The 20,943-nt window shown below is 41.0% G+C and overlaps 1 protein-coding gene across 3 annotated transcripts in view; it reads left to right on the forward strand.

Annotated features, from left to right (window-relative positions):
* Positions 1–20,943, forward strand: part of ARHGEF3 (Rho guanine nucleotide exchange factor 3) — a 254,116-nt gene that overhangs the window by 16,194 nt on the left and 216,979 nt on the right. For all 3 annotated transcript variants that reach the window (XM_054036261.1, XM_054036257.1, XM_054036258.1), the window contains exon 2: positions 237–332. In XM_054036261.1, coding sequence (XP_053892236.1) covers positions 244–332 — 89 coding nt within the window. In that variant the 5' untranslated portion in view covers positions 237–243. The remainder of the gene's footprint in view (positions 1–236; positions 333–20,943) is intronic.

The following is a 20,943-nucleotide window of genomic DNA, read 5'->3' on the forward strand; positions in this document are numbered from 1 at the left end:
GGCTTCTGCAGAACTAGCAACTCTGAAGAACAATGGCTAAATCCTGTTCAATTTATTCATGCAAGTAGTCCCACTGATTAACTTGGAGATTACTCGAGTGAGGCAGGCACGATTTGTCCTAAAATGCTTGTCCAAAGTTTGATCTACTCTGTTTCTCTTGTATATATTTGCAAATACATGAATTTATTCACCTGTATTTTTTTTTAAATACTCAATATTTTTATTCTTTTTTTTAGAAAAAAGATGAATGCCAGTAGCCCAGCACGCATAATGAGCAACCCTCCAATAATAAACCAGTGTGCCCGAGGAGGAGTGGAGGAAAAAAAAGTTTGGTAAGTAAACGACCTTTAATTTTAATCCTTCAAGAGGTTAATAAACAATGACAGAAGTAATTTAAAAAATAATTAAGAAGTACCTTGATGTTTTCCTCTCTTTCTAGTGTCTAACAATAAAACATGAAAAGGAGGGAAGGGTTTTATTTATTTTTATTTTATAGTGCAGGACTGCGTGTCTCTTGGGTTTGGTAATGGAAGAGATAAGGTGAAATCCTGGCTTCACTGAAGTCATTGGCCAAACTCCCTCTGACTCCAATAGGGCTAAGATTTCACACATAGAATCTTTCAACTTTGTCATAAACTTTAAATCCCACCCACATTGGTGGTAATGGAGAACTGAGCCACTTCACAGGTGACAAATATTCTGTGAAACAAGTCTGTGGTCTCACTGTGGTTTCTAGTGGGCTAGTACAGTAGATGCCATTAAAAAGTCAACATTTTCCAAAACTTACCAAAGAAACTTCTATTCTAAATATAGGAGAAAACTGGTAACCTCAATTAAGTGTTTACAAATGCTTACATTTTAATTAAAGCTGGGTAAATTTTTTGGACAAAACTTTTCTGGCTAAACAAGGCTAATTTGGGTCAACTGAAATATGTAAGAAATTTGGGTCAAATTGGCAGAATTATTTCAGTTAGGAAAGGGAAGATCTGGACAAAATTGAAATGTTTTCTTTTTTTAACCTATTCAGAATGAAATGTTTCAATATTTCAATTTGAAACATCTTTTTATATTGCATTTTACTTAAATCTTTAAAAAAAGGTTTAAAAAAGGTTGAAATGAACAAAACATATTGTTACAAATGAAACATTTTTTTCATTTTGGGTCATCATTAAGCTATTATTATTTTATTTTGGTTTGTTGACTGGACCAAAACAAATCAGTCATTTAAACAGCACTAATTGGAATGATGACCAAGGTTGCTTCATCAGTAAAACCACCACTGCACCTTACATTGCTTTTAGCACACTTATTGGCATTTACACCAGAGGGGCCAAGTTCTGAATGAGCATTGAGACTGAACTCTCCACTTGTTCATACAGCGTTTACTCCAGCTCCACTGAAGACAATGGGGGAGTCATTCTGTTGATTTCCCTTCCCTGTTATGTGCACACATTAATCTCACTGTTGCACTCCTGATTTAGCTAGGATATGCTAATGTTGCTCATTCATCATGAAGAAAAACAGAATAAACTCATGCCAGGAACATGTAACCTGCCTGCCAAGAGGGCTAACTCACATCTAGCTTGTATGTAGAGAAGTATGGTTTCACATATTATACTATTGAAACAAAAAATAATAGCAAACCATGTTGTGTCCCCAACTGGACATTTGTCAAGGAGTTAGTGTTGACTAATAATATTTTTCAATAAAATAAATATGTATGAATCTTCTGTAAAATTCATTTAGCAGCCTGGATTGGCGTGGCTAAGATTCACCTCCTTTCCCTATCTTCATTCTTGGAACACCCTCAAAACCATAAATGAAACTTCAAATTGTCTTGTGTGTCTGTGACAGGGTTTTTTTAACCCACGGGGGAAACATTGAAACGATGCTGTTAACAGCTCATTGTTTCTGGTCACTTTTTTTGTTTGTTTTATCATGCCCCCAGTATTTGGGAACACCCTAAATATGTCCCTTCTCTTTTATTACAGAGGTGAAGTAGGTGAGATAATATCTTTTCTTGGACCAACTTGTGTTGGTGAAAGAGACAAGCTTTTGAGCTACACCAAACTCTTCTTCAGGTCCTGATCTTATCTCTTTCACCAACACAAGTTGGCATAGGAGCCGACTCCATGGGTGTTCTGGGGCTGGAGCACCCTCCGGGGCTGGAGCACCCACAGGGAAAAAAAGTTGGCGCCTGTGCAAGTTGGTCCAATAACGGATATTATTTCACCCACCTTGCCTCTCTAATATCCTGGGACCAACATGGCTACAACAACACTACAAACTGCTTTCTCTTTTATGGCTGTCTACTCTTCCCTTAGTCTTGCAGAACCATATAATCTCTATACCTTTACCTCACCCTTATTTTATCAAGCGTTAATGACTATCTTCACTATCTGCTCCTATTTATTTGTAATTCACCACAGGGATGTGTGGAAAAGTAATGGATGTTACCAGTAGGTTTTGTCTTACTGATATCTGGTCTTTAAAATCCTCTGATTTATTGCCAGCTATTCTTATCCACGATTTCTGCCATATGTGGTACAATTCTGCCATAGTTGCTAATATTTTTAGTTCTCCCCATCCTCCACTCAGTCTCCTTATCAAATCATCTGGGGCTCACTAGTCTCCCAGGGGCTGTAGTCCTGTGTGTGCATTTTTAAATTTTAGACTTCTTAAAAATAAAAATCTTCATTATCAGGCGATGAAACAGAAATCTCCTTTGTATAGTTGTAAAAATACCTCTCCGGATTTGGGATGGGATAAAAATCCAGAATTCCAGATGTTTATCTGAAGCAATGGAGATCTACGCAGAAACCAACTTCTCCCAACAGGTTTTCCTTTTCATTGCTTGTAGTAATTATTATGGCCTAATATTGAAAGGTGCCAGGTGCCACTGAAGTCTGTGGAAGCGAGGGATATTCAGCACTTTACAGGATCAGGCTGATACATATTAGATCTTTATATCCAAATGTAAGTTTCTATTGGTGCTAGTGTGTTTTGCCCTCACTCAGGCTCATCAGTGGACATTTGGGTGTCAGGATATACACTCTAGAGCAGAGGTGGGCAAACTTTTTGGCCTGAGGGCCACATCGGGGAATAGAAATAGTATGGTGGGCCATGAGTGCTCACAAAATTGGGGTGTGGGAAGAGGTGCAGGTTTGGGGTGCAGGAGTGTGCTCTGGTCTGGGATCGAGGAGTTTGGAGAGTGGGATGGGGATCAGGGCTGGGGCAGTGGGTTGGGGCATGGGGAGAGGCTCAGAGGTACAGGCTCTGAGTGGTACTTACCTCAAGCGGCTCCTGGAAGCAGTGGCATGTCCCTTCTCCAGCTCCTACATGGAGGCACGGCCAGGCAGCACTACGTGATGCCCCATCTTCAGGCACCGCCCCTGCAGCCCCCATTGGAGCGCCAGAGGGGGCCATTAGAGTGCGTAGGAGCCGGGGCGGGACCATGACGTGGCTTCCGGGAGCCACGTGGTGCGGCCCCCAACCCTGCGCCCTGGCCAGCTCGCCGGAGCAGGGCCGAGCGATGTGGTGTGGCCCCCGCCCCAGCTGGAGCACCGGAGCTGGGCAAGCCCCAGACCCCGCTCCCCAGCGGGAGCTTGCAGGCCGGCTTAAAACGGGCCGTAGTTTGCCCACCCCTGCTCTAGAAACACTGCACACAGACAGTAACCAGTCTAAAGTGTCCTAAAGCTTTAAAGTTAGAATCTCACTTCTTTTAAAGTCTCAGTCTGCTGTCAGTTTCAGCTTGTGGAGTGCTAATTAGGGACAATAATAACTTGACTGATCTGCATTGGCACTAAAATGCCTATTACTGGAGGATGGATGAATGAACAATTCCAGTAGAGAAGGACAGATTATGACTTAACTCTTGCCGGGGCCATGGAACATTCTGTTGTAAGGCTTGTCATATCCTTTTCTCTTTAAGTACCCTGTCCTAGCTTTTCTAGTTAGTGTATCTATTAGATAAGTCAATGTAACTATGGTCTGGTCTATACTACCCGCCTGAATCGGCGGGTAGAAATCGACCTCTCGGGGATCGATTTATCGCGTCCCGTTGGGACGCGACAATCGATCCCCAAATCGGCGCTCTAACTCCACCAGCAGAGGTGGTAGTAAGCGCCGCTGACAAAAAGCGGCAGAAGTCGATTTTGCCGCCGTCCTCACAACAGGGTAAGTCGGCTGCAATACGTCAAATTCAGCTACACTATTCACGTAGCTGAATTTGCGTATCTTAAATCGACTCCCCGCTGTAGTGTAGATGTACCCTATGACAACTTACACCAGTTGAGAATGTGGCCTTTAAAGTAATGAAAAAAGCTCAGATGTGGCCCATGTCTTTTTAACTGGTATTTCAAACTACATACTGTAACTTTAATGTTTGGTGCTTGTTTTCTAAAGTAAAAAACAAACATCTGTTAGAATTTGCCCTCTGCCTGCTATGTATCTCCTTACTTTGCACATCTGATTTGAGAAGTTGAATGATTCATTAATGCATCCAATATCTTAGATGTAATGAACAAAATGGAGTGGCTGAATTCTTTATTTTATTATCTTAAACCTGTTTGGAACTTGGAAAGGAGATTAAAGATAAAGAGGAAGAGTTGGTATGGGTGTGTGGCTGTTTTTTTTGTTTAGCTCTTGAGGGTTTTTTGGCAGGGTGGGGACAGAGGATTAGTATAGGTGATTAAATGTTGCATTTTACTTTGTCCTTACAGTATAATGTTTCATTACATTATGGATACATGTTACATTATGGCTTTAAGATTTTTTATATATATATATATATATATATATATAAAATGTGTGTTCTGTTTCAATTCTTAGTTTGGCTCGGTTATAGTGGATTCTGTTTTTCAGCATAGCAATGTGTGGTTGTTACAGAGTGCTGATGTTCACAGTATTTGGAATATATAATATGAAATGCACGGTGTAACTGTGTTAATTATGCGGGTTAGGGTGAAAGTCACCTTAGTGCAGAGGAGCTGAGGAAGATCTTATCTGCCACTTAAGGCATACTTACGCTACACGTGAAGGGTTTAAGTATTGCATCAGTCCTTGTTCCCGCCTATATAGGCTGAATAATTTGGTGATTTCACTCTGGATCAGTATAGAAAATAATATTTTTTTCTAAAAAAGATGTATTTTACATAATGCCTAGATACAAAAGCAAAAGTAGTAAAATATCACTAGATGGATCAGTTACTGAAATGTGATATATTGACCAAGAACAGACTGAGTAGATATCAAGAACATTATTTTATATAGCTAATGTTTGTCAGGACCATACATATCGCATTATACTCTTCTGAAGTTTTCTCAAGTGGTGTAACAGATAATTTTGCTGATCTTCTATGTGTTATGTTAGCAGTTTTGTTCAGTGAATGCACATTGCATCTGTACGATAGTAAAGTGCAGACTTGTCCTAAACCTCTCTCCCCCCCCCAAACCCCCTCCCCACTATTTGCTGTATAAATAGGGCCCTACCAAATTCATGGCCATGTAAAATGCGTCACAGCCCGTGAAATCTGGTCTTTTGTGTGCTTTTACCCTATACTATACAGATTTCATGGGGGAGACCAGTGTTTCTCAAATTGGGAGTCCTGACCCAAAAAGGAGTTGCAGGGGGGTTGCAAGGTTATTTTAGGGGGATCGTGGTATTGCCACCCTTACTTCTGTGCTGCCTTCAGAGCTGGGTGGCCGGACAACGACAGCTGTTGGCGGGGCACTGAGCTCTGAAGGTGGTGCTCTGTCAGCAGCAGCACAGAAGTAAGGGTGGCAATACCATACCGTGCCATTCTTATTTCTGCGCTGCTGCTGGCAGCAGCTCTGCATTCAGATCTGGGCTCCCAGCCAGCAGCTGCTGCTCTCCAGCTGCCCAGCTCTGAAAGCAGCGCCACTGCCAGCAGCAGCGCAGAAGTAAGGGTGGCAATACCGCAACCCCTCCTTACAATAACCTTGCAACCTCTTCCCCAACTCCTTTTTGCGTCAGGATCCCTACAATTACAATACCATGAAATTTCAGATTTAAATAGCTGGAATCAGGAAATTTATGATTTTTAAAATCCTATGACCGTGAAATTGACCAAAATGGACTGTGAATTTGGTAGGGCCCCATTTATAGTTTATAAAGTGTTAATAAATGATTTAATAATTTTTTTAACCAATTGATGTAGACTGTTTTGAGTACAAAAGATCACTAGTTGCTTACAACTATGACTTTTATTTAGATACACACACACACACCCCTTGTGTTGATGGACTGATAACCACCTATAATACATATACCTCTACCCCAATATAACGCAGCCCGATATAACATGAATTCGGATATAACGCGGTAAAGCAGCACTCCGCGGGGGGTCCTGCTCAATCCAGCAGATCAAAGCAAGTTCGATATAACACGGTTTCACCTATAATGTGGTAAGATTTTTTGGCTCCCGAGGACAGCGTTATATCGGGGTAGAGGTGTAGTAGTAAAGTGAAATGGACATGATTCTTTTCAGTTTCTGCACTTTGCTGCAGGGTTCTGAATAGCTCCAGTGAAACAGGCTAGAGTGTCTTTACTCTCACTCTTCTGCTGTTTTGGAAAGTCTGAGTAGCACCAGATGTACACAAGCTGACAGTAGAATGCTTGCTATATCTATATTTTAGGCAATCAAAACAATTTACAGATTAATAACACCATACGTGTGTGTGTGTGTGTGTGTGTAAGTATTATCCTCATTTTACAAGTGAGGAAACTAAGACATAGAAGTTTAGAATCTTGCCCAAGACTTCAGAGGGATTTTGATCTTGGACCATTAGTCCATACATATCTCTCCACTTCACTTTCTCTCTCTAACACGCAACTAAACATGGCAGTGGTGTATTAACTACTTTTGTCTGCTATTTGGGCAGTATGTTTCTGGGAATTTGTCATTGAATGCTGGTGTTAACTAGTTTTATAAAAAGAAAGCTAATGTTCTAGTGCTGCATTCCACTCATCAGCAATTCTAGCTCCACAGGTGACGAGTGAGCAATCTTCATAAGTTTGTGTACTACTCATGGATGTAACATATTTATACGGTGCGACTTTTTTTTTTTTTTTTTTTTTTTTTAGCCAATAGTTTAGAGTAGTAACTGGTCAATTATTCTGTTTTTAGCCAATCAAAAACTTGAAGCGGTGGGTGGGTAAGAGAAACATTTTATTTCAATCCATCAGCAGAGAGATTCATTATGATTTTTTCTACACCAGGTATTTTGCTAACAGTTCCCCACCACTGCTAATATCAGTTCCACTCTACCAGTGATAGCAATGTTGGGAGCTCTAGCATAGATGGGTATCCATGCAGTTGCCAACAGTTTACCCACTTCGTTGTCTGACAACACAAGTGGTCGCCTGGTGCCCTACTTTCGCTAGAGCTACTACCAGTCAAGCTAAACTGGGTAACAATATTGAGGAAACTTCTGGAATACCGACCACACACAAAGGTATAGGCATAGGAAATTTGCTGTGATTTGAAAATAATGGTACATTCTGTCATTTATCTGCTGGAGGTTTTTATTTTATTTTGTGTTTTTATATATATATAAATTAATTGTTTTAGCTATGAAGAGAGCTAATGCATTTATTTACTTCTCATTTTTCTGTCCATGTAATTCATACTAAAAGGATATCCTAGATTTAGGAAAGATTAACAACCCATAGAAAAGTAACATCAACTCTATCAACATAACCTGCATTGGTGGTGGTTAACTTCCCTACTTAGCGTATTGGGATTCATTTGAATGATCAGTTCTTTATGTAGTATTTTCTGTTGGACCATTTACTGTCATATAACCATTTTGATGTGTCATTGTAAAATATTGCACAGAAAATGTACCATTTGGTACTAGTTCTATACAGCACTGTACAAAATGTTTTTAATCTGATAAGTCCTTTTTTTTTAAATGGGTGGAGACATTATGAGTTATATAATTTTGACTGTTGGCTCAATCTGATAGGAAACTTCTTCCAGGCAAAACAAGTTTTCTGGTTGATGTAACAGCTTTTTTTTTCAGTGAATGATGCCAAGACTCTGATTGAATTTGGTTGAGCCAATGAACTGGATGGGGAAAGGCAGATCTGACTGAGGCTCGCTTATCTCATTTTAAATACAGTAAACATATGTTCATGATTTTCATAAATATAATAATTTGGTCTTTAAAATTCAGAGCTTTCTTATGCCACTAACCTCAGATAATGAGATCTGTGCCATCAGTGCCAACACCTCCATCAATTTTAATATTAGACACAAGAAAAAACTGCAGTTGTGAAATATTTGTAGTTCCTTAATTTTAGTGACTTTTGCTTCATTCTGAGAATTTGGAGTTATGATTACAAAAATTAAGTGTCTGTTTTCTTCTGTTGGGAAGATTCAAACATCAGAGTAAACTCAAGTTCCCTGTCAATCAGCCCAATCTTGCAGAAAACTGTTTTCAAATGAAAAAATGTCGCACCAAATATAGGAACTCTTCTTCGCCCCAGCTCATCTAAGCACGATTTGCATCAGTTTCTGTTAGATTTAACAGAAGGAGCACAGCTTGCTTGTTGCATCATGCTTCTTCTACTGTAAAGGCACATAAATGTCTGTCTGCTTCTTCCCACTGCTGACCCTGGATCTGACCCTGGATCTGACCTTGGGATGTAGCTGGGAGGAAACAGTGGCAGGGCCACCATTACCCACCCCTGTCCAAAAAGTTATCTATGGAATACTTCTGAAGTTCTCTTTTCATGAAAAGGCTTGGATAATATGCCCAGTATGGGAGTAGTAGCTGCTGAAATAGGAAAGCCTCACCCTGCCATTGTAATTAGTAGCACTGAGCAGGAGTGGCGCCAGGGTTTTTGCTGCCCTAGGTGGCAGTGCTCCTCCTCTGAGCATTCGGCGGCGGGGGTCCTTCCGCTCCGCATCTTCAGGGCACTTCGGTGGCAGGTCCCGGAGCGAGTGAAGGACCCGCCACTGAAGATCCGGAGTGGAAGGACCCCCCGCGGCCGAATTTTCGCCGAGGACGGCAAAATGCCTCCCCCCAAATCCTGCCGCCCTAGGTGACCGCCTAGAGTCACCTAGTGGAAGCAGTGGCCCTGGCACTGAGACAAACCTACAGTTGCTGATCTCTCCCTTGCTCTCACCTCCCCTGCTATTCTCTAACCTCAGCACCTTGCTTTAATCCACATTCTTGTTCTCCAATATCTAGCAGGCCATCAATATTTCAATAAGAATGTCTATCAGTTCCACTCCCTTTACTACAGCCAACAGCTGGGGTGGGGGGAGGGTGGGGGGAGGAGTCTGACTGGCTCCCCATCTCTCTTCAAGCTGTAATTGGCTGGTTCTCATCTTCCATCTCCCTACTCAGCATCTGCATTCTCTTCCTGCCCCCAGGAGGACTACAGTTTCCCCTAACACATCTGAACTGTCATTGCAACCTCTCAACATTCAGCACTTATTCCTGTTCATTTTCCTTCTACAGCAGATGTGATCCATATATGGTAGAGCACTTGGGTTCCACTTGCATATTTCAAGTTGGCAGAAAATGCTCAGTCAGAAAGGAATATGCAGAAAAAAACCCTCTTTGTTTGCTTCTCCATGTGGAGTCTTACTCCCTTGCCTCATGACTAAAAGTAGGTCCTGGGTAAGAGAATCATTTTGCCCTGTAACAGGCTAGAAGCAGTTCAGAGACCCTTGCTTCCACCAGTATAAAATTCAATCACAAAATTGGTGGTAGAAAACCCAATCAATCCAATTACAACAACAGTGAAAAACTAGTTACTAGAAAGTTACTTATAGGTATAGGTTGAAGTTAAAGAAGCTTTTCTCTACCTACTGTTAAACTATTTGGGTGTCCACCCAGACATTAATTGCTTCTTTATGCTTGATGATTTTCTACCGTCTCAAAATCTTGAGCTACTAGAGGCTCTTGGTGCATAAGAACAACAAGTGCTGGTTGCAAAGGGACTTAATTTACTGCAAAGTATATGTGGATTATATATAATTTTTACAGTTTACTTCATACATTTAATGGGCCTGATGCTGTGTTGTCCTACTCCTTGTGTAGTGATTTACAGAAGAACAAATTAGATGTCATGTCTCTGCTGTGGGTCAGTTTCCCCAGTACCACCAGCCTCTGGCAACACAAGCACTACCTTCCAGGCCTCCGGAGGCCTTGCTTTCTCTTTACACATAAAGGATAGGCAGAGTTCAACCCCTGAGCACTCCGAGCGTCCCTCTGGAGTTTTCAGCCCTTGTTCCACTGGACACTCACGCAGTTCATAGCTCCCCTGCTTTCAAAGGAATAGTACAGAGCAGTTTACCAGTTACACCTTAGGATCACCACTTTGCTCAATACACAGCACTTAGATATGTTTATAGTAAAAGCAAGAAGAAGTTTATTTAATAAAGAACAGACATTTGAGAAGAAGCAAGTAGAATTAATGGAAACAAATGGTTACATATAAAATAAAATCATAACATGCGTTCTAGAGCCTTAATTTACTTAACTAGTTAATGTCATGTCATATAGAACAAAAGCTTACCCAAAATTCTTCCAGCATATGACAGCCAGGCTTGGCTGTGATCTTCTGTTCACACTGTCCTCTTGCCTCCTCAGTGGAAAGATCCCCCTCTGTCTCTTTGAAAGCCCAGATATATCTCTCAACAGTCCTTTGATTGTTGTTCATAAACAAGGACACTTCCTGCTGATTGTTCTTCCCTGTGGCCTCCTTTTCTTGTTGACCTTGCAGTCTTTTAATCTGCATCTGGCTCTGCTTGCGGATGGGCTTATCTTCTGAGAGCTATAATACACACCTGACCAGACAAAGAGAGATAAGTGTCTCCTGTCCCCTGCCTGAACACTGTCTGTCTGAGGCTGGTGACCTCCTGGTGACCCGCTTTTAATTTCAAGGTCTTTAAGAACATAATTTCCAGTATAAATACATAATATCTAAGAAGTTACCTGTACATACATTTCACAGTGACTAAGATGACCAGTATGTCTGCCTGTTTGTAGAGACCTCACATGCCACCCTTAGGTGCATTATTATATAGACATCAGACACGGGATCCTGTAAATCCCTATACACCCCTTATGCCCTCTGCCAGTTGGCATTAAGCAGTCCCTGGGGCACAACTATCAAAACAGAATGTTAGTGTTTTACACCCACTTAAATTAAGTTAATTGTTTAGCTGTAACTTTAGGAGGGTGTTAGTTACAGAGCCTAGAGGGGGTTCTTTTTGTTTGTTTGTATTTGTTTTTGTTTGTTTTAATATGAACTTCAAAACATCTTAGGCACAACAAAAATAAAGTAGTACACCTCTACCTCGATATAACGCTGTCCTCGGGTGCCAAAAAATCTTACCATGTTATAGGTGAAACCGCGTTATATTGAACTTGCTTTGATCCACTGGAGTGTTATATCGGGTCACGTTATATCGAGGTAGAGGTGTAACTTATAAATATTGTGGTGACAATAGTTAAAGCACAAGGAAGTTTTTCATGGACAGTTTTACTTTTGTGGTTCTACATTTTAAAAAAATGGAAGTAGTAGTGTAAAGACATGTGGGTTCAAAATACCTGTGAGTGACAGTTGAAAGTACATAATAGATACATATTGAAGGGCAGATGAGGATATGCTTCTTCGCAAAGAAGTGGTACTCAGACAGCATCGTAGATACTTAGCACAATGCATTGGGATTTAGTCACACATTTCCTTTTAATGATGATGCACTAGTGGTGCTAAATTCCTTCACACCACATTGAATATTTCTCTTTGGATGAGCTATGACAAATCGACTGAACTCTAGCTTGATTTGAGGACGTACGTATTCATGACATGTTACATTTAATTAAAAATGAGCTGAAGTCATCGTACTAATATTGCAACCTTTACCAGCTACTAACTGTTGAAGAAAAAACTGCATTCCATGATTAGAAAACTATGAAACAGAAACATGCATAACAACACTTCTTCCATAATTTGCTTTTATCGGCTTTTTGCTAGGATGGCTCACTTTTTGAAGAAAACTACTTAAGTGCAGTTTTACTGCAGATGCACAAAAGATGCATAGTGATTGAAGGATATATGGGTCAGAATGTCTGCACAAGGGATGATAAAACCATAATTTGCAGATTCAATCTTCTTGATGATTTATATGGAGTGTTGTTTCTTTTTTATACAAAAGTCCTTGAATTAGTTGATTTCCAGTTATGTTTTGTTGCAAAGGTGGGGAAGTGTCTGGAGAAGACAAAGAAAATGCACACAAAATTCTAGGATAACTGTAGTAAATGGACAATATTTTAATAAGACAAGATGGAAATGTGCCTACTTAGAAAGAACACTAAAAACAACACACAAAAAATCCAAGCCCACATCCCTGTCACCTAACTTGTTCATGTGTTGCTCAATGGAGTAGCTGTATTGTAAGAGTTATTACAATGCAAACAGCTGTATTGGGACTAAAATCCTGAAAGCTAATCAGGAAATGGATAAAGATCCAGTAGAGCAGACACAGAGCCTGGAGCAGATAACTCATGTATGATTTTCTGCAGCACATATCCAGAAATGGCAAGAAAGGAGACTGTGCTCAAATGGTTAATATGAGGGCAATCCAGTTGCTGACCTTAGTGTCTCACATGCACAAAATGGGCTTTATAACAGGAAAAGAGCTCCCAGAGGCAAATAAGTTTAAACATATGTTTAATCCTCCTGTTTTAGAAAACCCTGTACAGCTTGCATTTACTGACTCTGGATGTGAATCCTGACCGGTTCCCAAAGAAAGAAAGAAAATTGTTTGACACACAGGGCCTAATTCTGAGATACCGCACCAGTCAGCATGCTTGGTCTGAAATGTAGCAGAAATGCTGAATTCTGTACCCAGAATATTTCCACTGGCAGGGGTCTGGGGGAGACAAGCTCCTGAAAGCCTGTGCTGGGAAACTCCACAATCCTCCTGTGCTTTGATTGGGTGCTTGAGGAAGAGGCGAAAGTGTGTGCGAATGTGGGCAGGGATGACTGAGTGGTCTTATGAGTAGGTCTACACACAGCATGGATCCTTGGGCCCAAAACTCAGCATAGGGAACTATAGCCTCTGTTGCTACCCATAGACTATATTAGCTGTCGGTCTTTGCAGGTGCTTTATTCCTTGTGTCCAGGCTGGGAGACAGGTATTTCTTTCTCTAGGTTCTGTTCTCTAGGTCTGTGCTTGAGACCAGTATTTGTTTCCTTAGGCTACGTCTTCACTACCCGCCTGAATCGGCAGGTAGAAATCAATCTCTCGGGGATTGAATTATTGCGTTTCGTCGGGACGCGACAATCGATCCCTGAATCGAAGCTTGTACTCCACCAGCGCAGGTAGGAGTAAGCACCATCGATGGGGGAGCCGCAGCAGTCAATTTGCCGCCGTCCTCACAGCGGGGTAAGTCGGCTCAGATACATCGAATTCAGCTACGCTATTCGCGTAGCTGAATTTGCATATCTTAAATCGATTTCCCCCCCCCAGTGAAGACGTAGCCTTAGTTATATTTCAACTCATATGCATTTGCATTAGATCTCTTTTAGCATTTTTATAAGTTTAATTATGACTATATAATGTACTACTGCTTTTTCTCACTTTATATGCTTTTGTTTTCCTATTATACACATGAGTAACCTAGGGAGACAAAGCAAACATTTGTGAAATTCATCATTGGTTTCAGTTTATTATGGCAAGTTCTCTGCAGGTAAAAGCTGACACCACTTTTAAACAGCTCTGAGTGGTATTTTGTTTTTAAATGCATGGGCATGGCGATTATGTTTTTCATCACTCTGACATACCAGGTAAGTGGAATGTTCACAAAGATTAGGGAGAGAGGACCAAATGCATTGCAGTGTCTGAAGTGTCAAGAGAAATGTTGAAAAGTTGCAATGGTCTGTTGCTTTGATACAGAAAAAGGATTTTAAAAATCCAAGTGCTACAGATCATTAAAAATATCTCTTCTTCCCATCTTAGTGACATAGCAAACTGAGGAAAACTTGAGAAGGTATTTTTCATGGAAATGTAAAGATTGCTCTGAAAATGGTCTCCCGAGACTATATGTGATGGCTGCCATCTTGGCTGACACTGGGAAACTTCAGAGCTGAAAGTCTCTTGGGCCAGGTCTAAATACATTGCTATAACTACATTGCTTGGGAGTGTGAAAAATCTATATCCCAGAGCAACGCAGTTATACAACCTAACCCCTGGTGTAGACTGCGCTATGTTGATGGGAGGTCTTCTTCGCTGAAGCCCTACAAAACCGCTGCAGCATTTTAAGTGTAGACCTGCCCTCAGTCTGCAATTTGAGCTAAAAATCAAGCTTTGCAGTGTGGGATATAACAGATTTGTCTCCTCTGTGGACTAGGGAATACATAATGCCTATACAGGCAAGGAACTAATTGTTAAGATGTTGGTCAAATTGCTGGTTGGTGTGATGATGAAAACTATGATTTTTTTCCATGATTTCCAATGACCTCTGTGACTAGCCCGCGGTGGCCAGGAACTGCAAGGTCCCCCGGGAGGCGACAGGTGGCCCCCTGCAGCTCCCAGCCACCGCAGGCAGCCCCTCACTGCTCCAGGATGGTGGGGGGGACCCCCTGGAGCTCCTGGCCACCCAGTGCGGTGGGGGAAACCCAGATCTGCCTAGTCACTGAGAGCGGTGCAGGGACCTTGCAGCTGCACTCCCCATTTCGTCAGGGATATTTTTTGGAAAGGTCACGGGCTTCTGTAAATTTTTCTTTATTGCTCGTGACCTTTCCATGACTTTTACTAAAAATATCCCTGGCAAAATCTTAATCTTAGTGATGATTAAAGTAAAGAGGCCAGTTTTTGCTCCTCTAGTATGTCTATACAACCCACTGAAATAAAGTAGTTTGCATTGCTATAACACAGTTAAATTTTGTCCTCAGTCTTAATGCTTTAATGCCATGGAAGATAATCTTGTCATCTAGATTCTACTGCACTTCAGTCTACCATAGTGGCATGTAGAAGTATCTCTTAAAGAATTTTCTCCTCCCCTGGTGCTTTCTGAAAGATTTGAAGAAATAGGGATCCTATACAGACAAAACAGTGAAACTATTTGCAAAGTGCTATCAAAAGGTTGGTGTAACTTGATTTTTAAGTTGACTTTATTTCCTTCACTTACGTTTTCTGTACAAAAATGTTTAGCTCTTAACAGCAAGTGAAATTGGTTAGTGAAAATCTGGCCCTGGCTAAACTGAATCAGAAATATTGTGAAAATTGATTGTTAAACAGTGAAGTATTGAATACAGAGAGGAAATCTGGTTGTGTATTGTGGTATAAAGGCTTTACTGGCATCTGTTTGAGATGATGGCATTAGTCACTAGTGACATAGGCACTTGTGAGTTACAAAGATCACCCCAAATAAGGGCCAATAAAATCTTTATAATGCATCATTATAATTTTGTACATTGCACACATTTTACAGGAAAACTACTATTTGAAAAACATTTTAGAGAGTTTTAGAAATATATTTGGTACTGTCTTTCACATCTTTCCCTGTGTGGGTATGACAACTCTGTATCATCCGTTTTTTAAATTTTCATATAACTGGAAATCCTAAAAGCAACACAAGGAAGCTGGGTGCTGGTGACCCTTCCACACTTCTAGGGAGCTTCCAGCACTCCTGCTTCAGGATGCCCTCAAATCTCTCACAGTCATATGCAAAACCCACTTTTTTGATTTAGTTGCTCCATGATAACAAATGCATATAGACTAGGCTGTGCTAATATCAGTGAGGAGAGACAGAAATATGTGTACTTCTGACTTGTGTGAGGTACTTGCACAGCCCAACCCCCTGGCCTACCCCAGAGCCCGCACCCAGCACCCAAACTCCCTCCCAGAGCCCACATCCCCTCCTGCCCGAATCTTCTTCAGCACCCAAACTCCCTCCCAGAGCCTTAGGCAGGTGGGGGTGGGGGGGACTTGGGCCCGTTCTGGGCACAACCAAAAATTATCCAAACCTGCCGCTAGTGCTGATGGGGTGCATGTTTGGGAACAAACATCCCCAATGGGCAAGCTTTTTCAGCCTTGGACTTCTTACACAGCCTTCTGAAGTGCCAGGCTTTGGCCACTGTCAGACAGGGTAGTAGACTACATGAATCACTGATCTGATCCCATATGGCAATTCCAATTATTTAATTTGGCTCACTATGCATTTAATAGCATAATGTCTCTTGTTCTGTTTCAAGGATAGTGCTCGAGTTTCTGATAGCAATAAGTATACTGACTATGTTTTCAAGGACAAATTTGAATTAAACGGAGTAATCTGCTATCATAAATATTCTCATCAAAGCTCCTTTTGGGAACACAATTGTAAATCTCCTATCACAGTTATTAAACTAATGTAAACTATGAGATTGGAGAAAGCAAATTAGTGAATATAGCTTTTAATTTTGAATTAGCCTGACATCAGCCAGCAGTCATGGAACTGTAGGGGTTTCTTTCTTAAAAAGAAAACAAACTGCTCACCTTCAGTATTTACTGTACAACAAGGCCACCTCCTGGCAAGGAAAAGTAACTTTAAATGAGTATTCAGTATGGATCATAAGTAGTTTCTCAGTGTATTAACTCAGTAGTTAATCATTAGGGACGTGTGAAACCTACTGCCACTTTCAGTAGCAGTGAACTAAAATTGGCATATTTCACCAGAGATCACACCCTGATGTTGAACTCTATTGCAAGTTCATGCACTCCTGAAAACTCCAAATGAACTTGAAATGACCCCTGCAAAATGTGCTGGTATAGTAACAAAACCATAGAATTTTGAATCCACTATTTTCTCTCCCCCTCAACTTAGAGGTCCTCTGCTGGGGGGTCTACAACTTCCTATCCTCACCTAAAGAATTCAGGAGGGTACCAAAGTGGGCTGACTCATTATTCTTCCCTCTCTCCAATCTGATCTCCTTGGAGGAGCTGGCAGGGAAACCTGCTGTTTTTCTAGCAGTGGGAACAGAGCAAGTCCTGCCACCCAGGTTGTGGCCTAAAATGCCTCAGACTTCCCATTGGTGATAGATGCAGTTTTGAGACGGTATCAGAAGTGGCATCAGGAAGATCAGCTTAACCATCTTTTGGCTTTACATTCAGAGAAACACAAAAGTTCACTTGTAGTATGAATTGATGGAGATTCCCTCTTCGTAGCCGAATAAAAGTTATTTTTATTGTAATTTTCAATTAATAAAAGTATTTATTCAGTGCTAGGACTTGCACTGCCCCCTTGAAAGGTCAATTCAAAGAGGTTCCATGTGCCAAATTCTTACTGTGTGCCCTCAAATTTGACATTGGATAAGTCCTGTTCAGATGTTGCTATAGTTGCTTATTTTGGAAGTTCATTCTCAAGAACACTGACTGGCCAATTCACTTGTCCTGTTACATGTAGAACATGAGATGAGAGAGGGGATTAATAAGAATAAAGTCAAAAAGAGCCCTCTGCCTTTCCAATGTTACAGATTTAAAATATAGTTAAATCCTCTGTTTTGTTGACTCAGGCACTGCTGTGTTTTATACAATGTATATATTCACAGTTTGACACCCTAAGGACAGGTTCCAACTTTCTAGCTGTATTAGGGAAGGAAAAAACTGTAAGTCACTTGAAGTTTAAAGATGTGCGGCATAATATAATATCTCTTTCTCCCAACTAAACTAACTTCGCACTGATGTAGTTTGATTTAGAGAGAGAGAGAGAGAGAGAGAGAGAGTGTGTGTGCGTGTGCACGAGAGAGAGAAACCTGATCTGTTAGGGGTTTTAAAACTGTTTTAAAAAAACAAACAAACAAAAAACACTCTGTGACCCATCAGCAGAAACCTTGAGTTTCTTGTCTCTTTACCCCGCTTCTGTCCTCCAGCAGCCATGTGTTTCCTGTCTCCTTTTCTCTCCTTCATTCCCTAGGATTGTTTCTGAGCTTTTACCAGTAGAGTTTTTCATTCATCAGTCGATGGCTTTATTATACTAGCACAAAGCACAGCTTTGCCATACAATTGCGATACACCATATTAGGAGTGCTTTGCTGGTATCCTATACCAGCATTCCTACACTGCAAAGCATGCGTTTTGTAGGCATAGATTCAGCATTAATCTATTTCAGTTGCTTACCTGACCATAGAAGGAGCTGGTGGATGTATTTGCAAGGAAAACAAAACACACACACTCTCTGGATACAGTTATATAATGCAGTATATGGAAGCAAAAGTTAAGGAAGAAATGACTGATTTTGATTTATATTTCTCTCTGGAGCACAATAAAGAAAAACTCCCTGTACTTTGTTACCTTTCAACTGCATGTAAGTAGGATAAGGATAAACTGAACCTGAATATATAAGTACTGTCAGTCAGATGGCAACAGCTGATTTGGGTTGGCGTGATTTTTGACTCCAGGCTCCAGGGTCACAAATGTTCTGATATGAGGACTTGGTTGTTACTTATGAACTTAATTCAGATAGTTCTTTTTCTGCACTTGGCAGCAGTTGTTTTTGTGATTTCTGTTCAACACTAATAAACATCTGTATAAATCTAGATTTTTTAAATGTCTAATATTGGAAATGTTTCATATAGAACTGTACATATTAAACTTTATAACCATAACAAAAGGAGGAATGGTATGCGAGTGAGTGGGAAAGACTGACCAGAGATCGAAAATGAGGCTTGATACTCTGTTTGGAAACATGATTTAAGGGGAGACACTATAAAGTACATTTTGGCTGCAAATTTAACTTATGTACAATGTACCTGACTTTTACAAAAACAAAATCCTGTAGAAATAACTGCCATTATTTTTTAAAAACAAATATTTCTCTACAGTGTTTGCAACAGAAACAAAAGGGAAACTAATCAGTCTGAGTTTTGTTGTTGTTGCCCAAGGTCAAATAACATAATGAGTTAAAAAAAAATCTAGTCTTTGTAAACTAACATGGTTATATTAAAAGTAAGGAAATTTTGCTTTTTAAAAGTTAAGGTTTTTAACATGATGCTTTCCATTTTTAAAGCTACAGTCTAGCCATTGTGCAGATTACACATTTAAGATGCTGAATTGGAAGAGTTAAGTAAATTGCCCAAGCTTGCAGGATTGGGGCCAGAGGGTTCTGTGATTGTGCTGTGATAAAGTATTTGCAGTATTGGACCAGGAGGAGGATATTTCACATTGTTGAATCTGCATAAGTCCCAATTAATGCTAGTAAGAGTTGTACAAAAGGGGAGAATTAACCTCCATTTGTAGTTTGTATGGCTTCATTATCCATGTGATTAATTGAAATTGTAGACTCTTTGAAGTTATGCCTTTTTGGTTTCAGATTTTAAATACTGATTATCTGGGAATGGATTAACTGACTGTAGTGCCAGGCTGCATTAACATTCTAATGTATACCTCCTCGGGTCCTGGGACACACTGTGGGTGGGAGTCAGAGGGAACAGGTACTGTGAGAGCACAGAGTTTCTGGCCTCCTTGTAGTTCCTTCAAGCTTTAATAAACTGCCTAAAGATTTATGAACAAGAAAAAGAAAATAAGAGAATTATTTACAAGGTTAAAGCAGGTAAACAGATATACATACAAATGAGTTCCATTTTTAAGCTTCTATTTCTTTTTTTAAACTTCTATGCTAAGCAAACTCTATATATCCTTTAGGGCTAATCTAAGCTAAGCACTGGGGATCCCTTGCCTATGCCTAGAAATCTTGCCCTCCTAGAGGCCAAGGATCAAAGAGATACAAAGAGACTAAGGCTTTGTCTAGACTACCAAGTTTTGTCAACTACACTTATATCGACACCCAAAAGTTGACTTAATAAAAATCGGAAAAGCTTGTTCACGCTAGCCCTCTCTGTCGACAGATCACATCCACATTGGGGGCACCATCATCGACAGTGTGAGCAATGCATTCTGGGTATGTATCCCACAGTGCAGGGCGACACCTTCTGTCGCTAGGTGTTGTAGGAAGACAGAGCGGATGGCGGCGCATCTTGAGACTGTGCTAAATGTCCCGACATGCATTGCTTTGTGTCCCAGCCCTCCATTGGCTTCTGGTTTTCTTTCGTACCATTTTTTTCAATGGCCATTCTTTCCTGTGCACCCTGGCATCTGGAGTGAGAAGGGATGGATCCCACACTTCTCTCCTATGCTCTGTTAAGTGTCATGAGGACACTGCAGATGGCAGTGCAGTTAATCATGAAATTACTGACAGAGGAAGACTCGCAGGTGCCCGACATTCTGCACGATATGGATAACAGCAACTTTACCCTGCTTTTGGCATTTCCAGAGCAGCTGCATAGGGTAGACCATCACTTTTGGGCTAGGGAAACCAGCACTGAATGGTGAGATCGCATGGTCATGCAGGTGTGGGATGAAGAGTAGTGGCTACAGAACTTTTGGATGCGTAAAGCCACCTTCCTGGAACTGTGTGCTGAGCTGCCCTCAGATCTGTGGCTCAAGGACACCAGACTGAAAGCTGCCCTTTTGGTAGAGAAGCATGTGGCAATCGCTGTCTGGAAGCTGGTGACTCCAGACTGCTACCGGTCAGTCACAAATCAATTAGGAGTGGGGAAGTCGACCGTTGGGGCTGCATTAATGCAAGTGTGCAGGGCAGTAAATCGCATCCTGCTACAAAGAACCGTAACTCTGGGAAATGTGTGTGAAAAAGTGAATGGCTTTGCAGAGATGGGTTTCTCTAACTGTGGAGGTGTGATACATGGCACACAGATTCCAATTTTAGCACCAGACCACCTTGCAACAGAGTACATCAATAGGAAGGGGTAATTCTCCATGGTGTTGCAGGCACTTGTGGATCACCATGGACATTTCACAGACATCAACGTGGGGTGGTCTGGAAAGGTGCGTGATGCACGCATCTTCAGGAACATTGGCCTGTACAGAAAGTTGCAAATGGGGACTTTCTTTCCAGACCACA

Source organism: Malaclemys terrapin, chromosome 7, assembly GCF_027887155.1.
Source record: "Malaclemys terrapin pileata isolate rMalTer1 chromosome 7, rMalTer1.hap1, whole genome shotgun sequence".
Lineage (NCBI taxonomy): Eukaryota > Metazoa > Chordata > Testudines > Emydidae > Malaclemys > Malaclemys terrapin.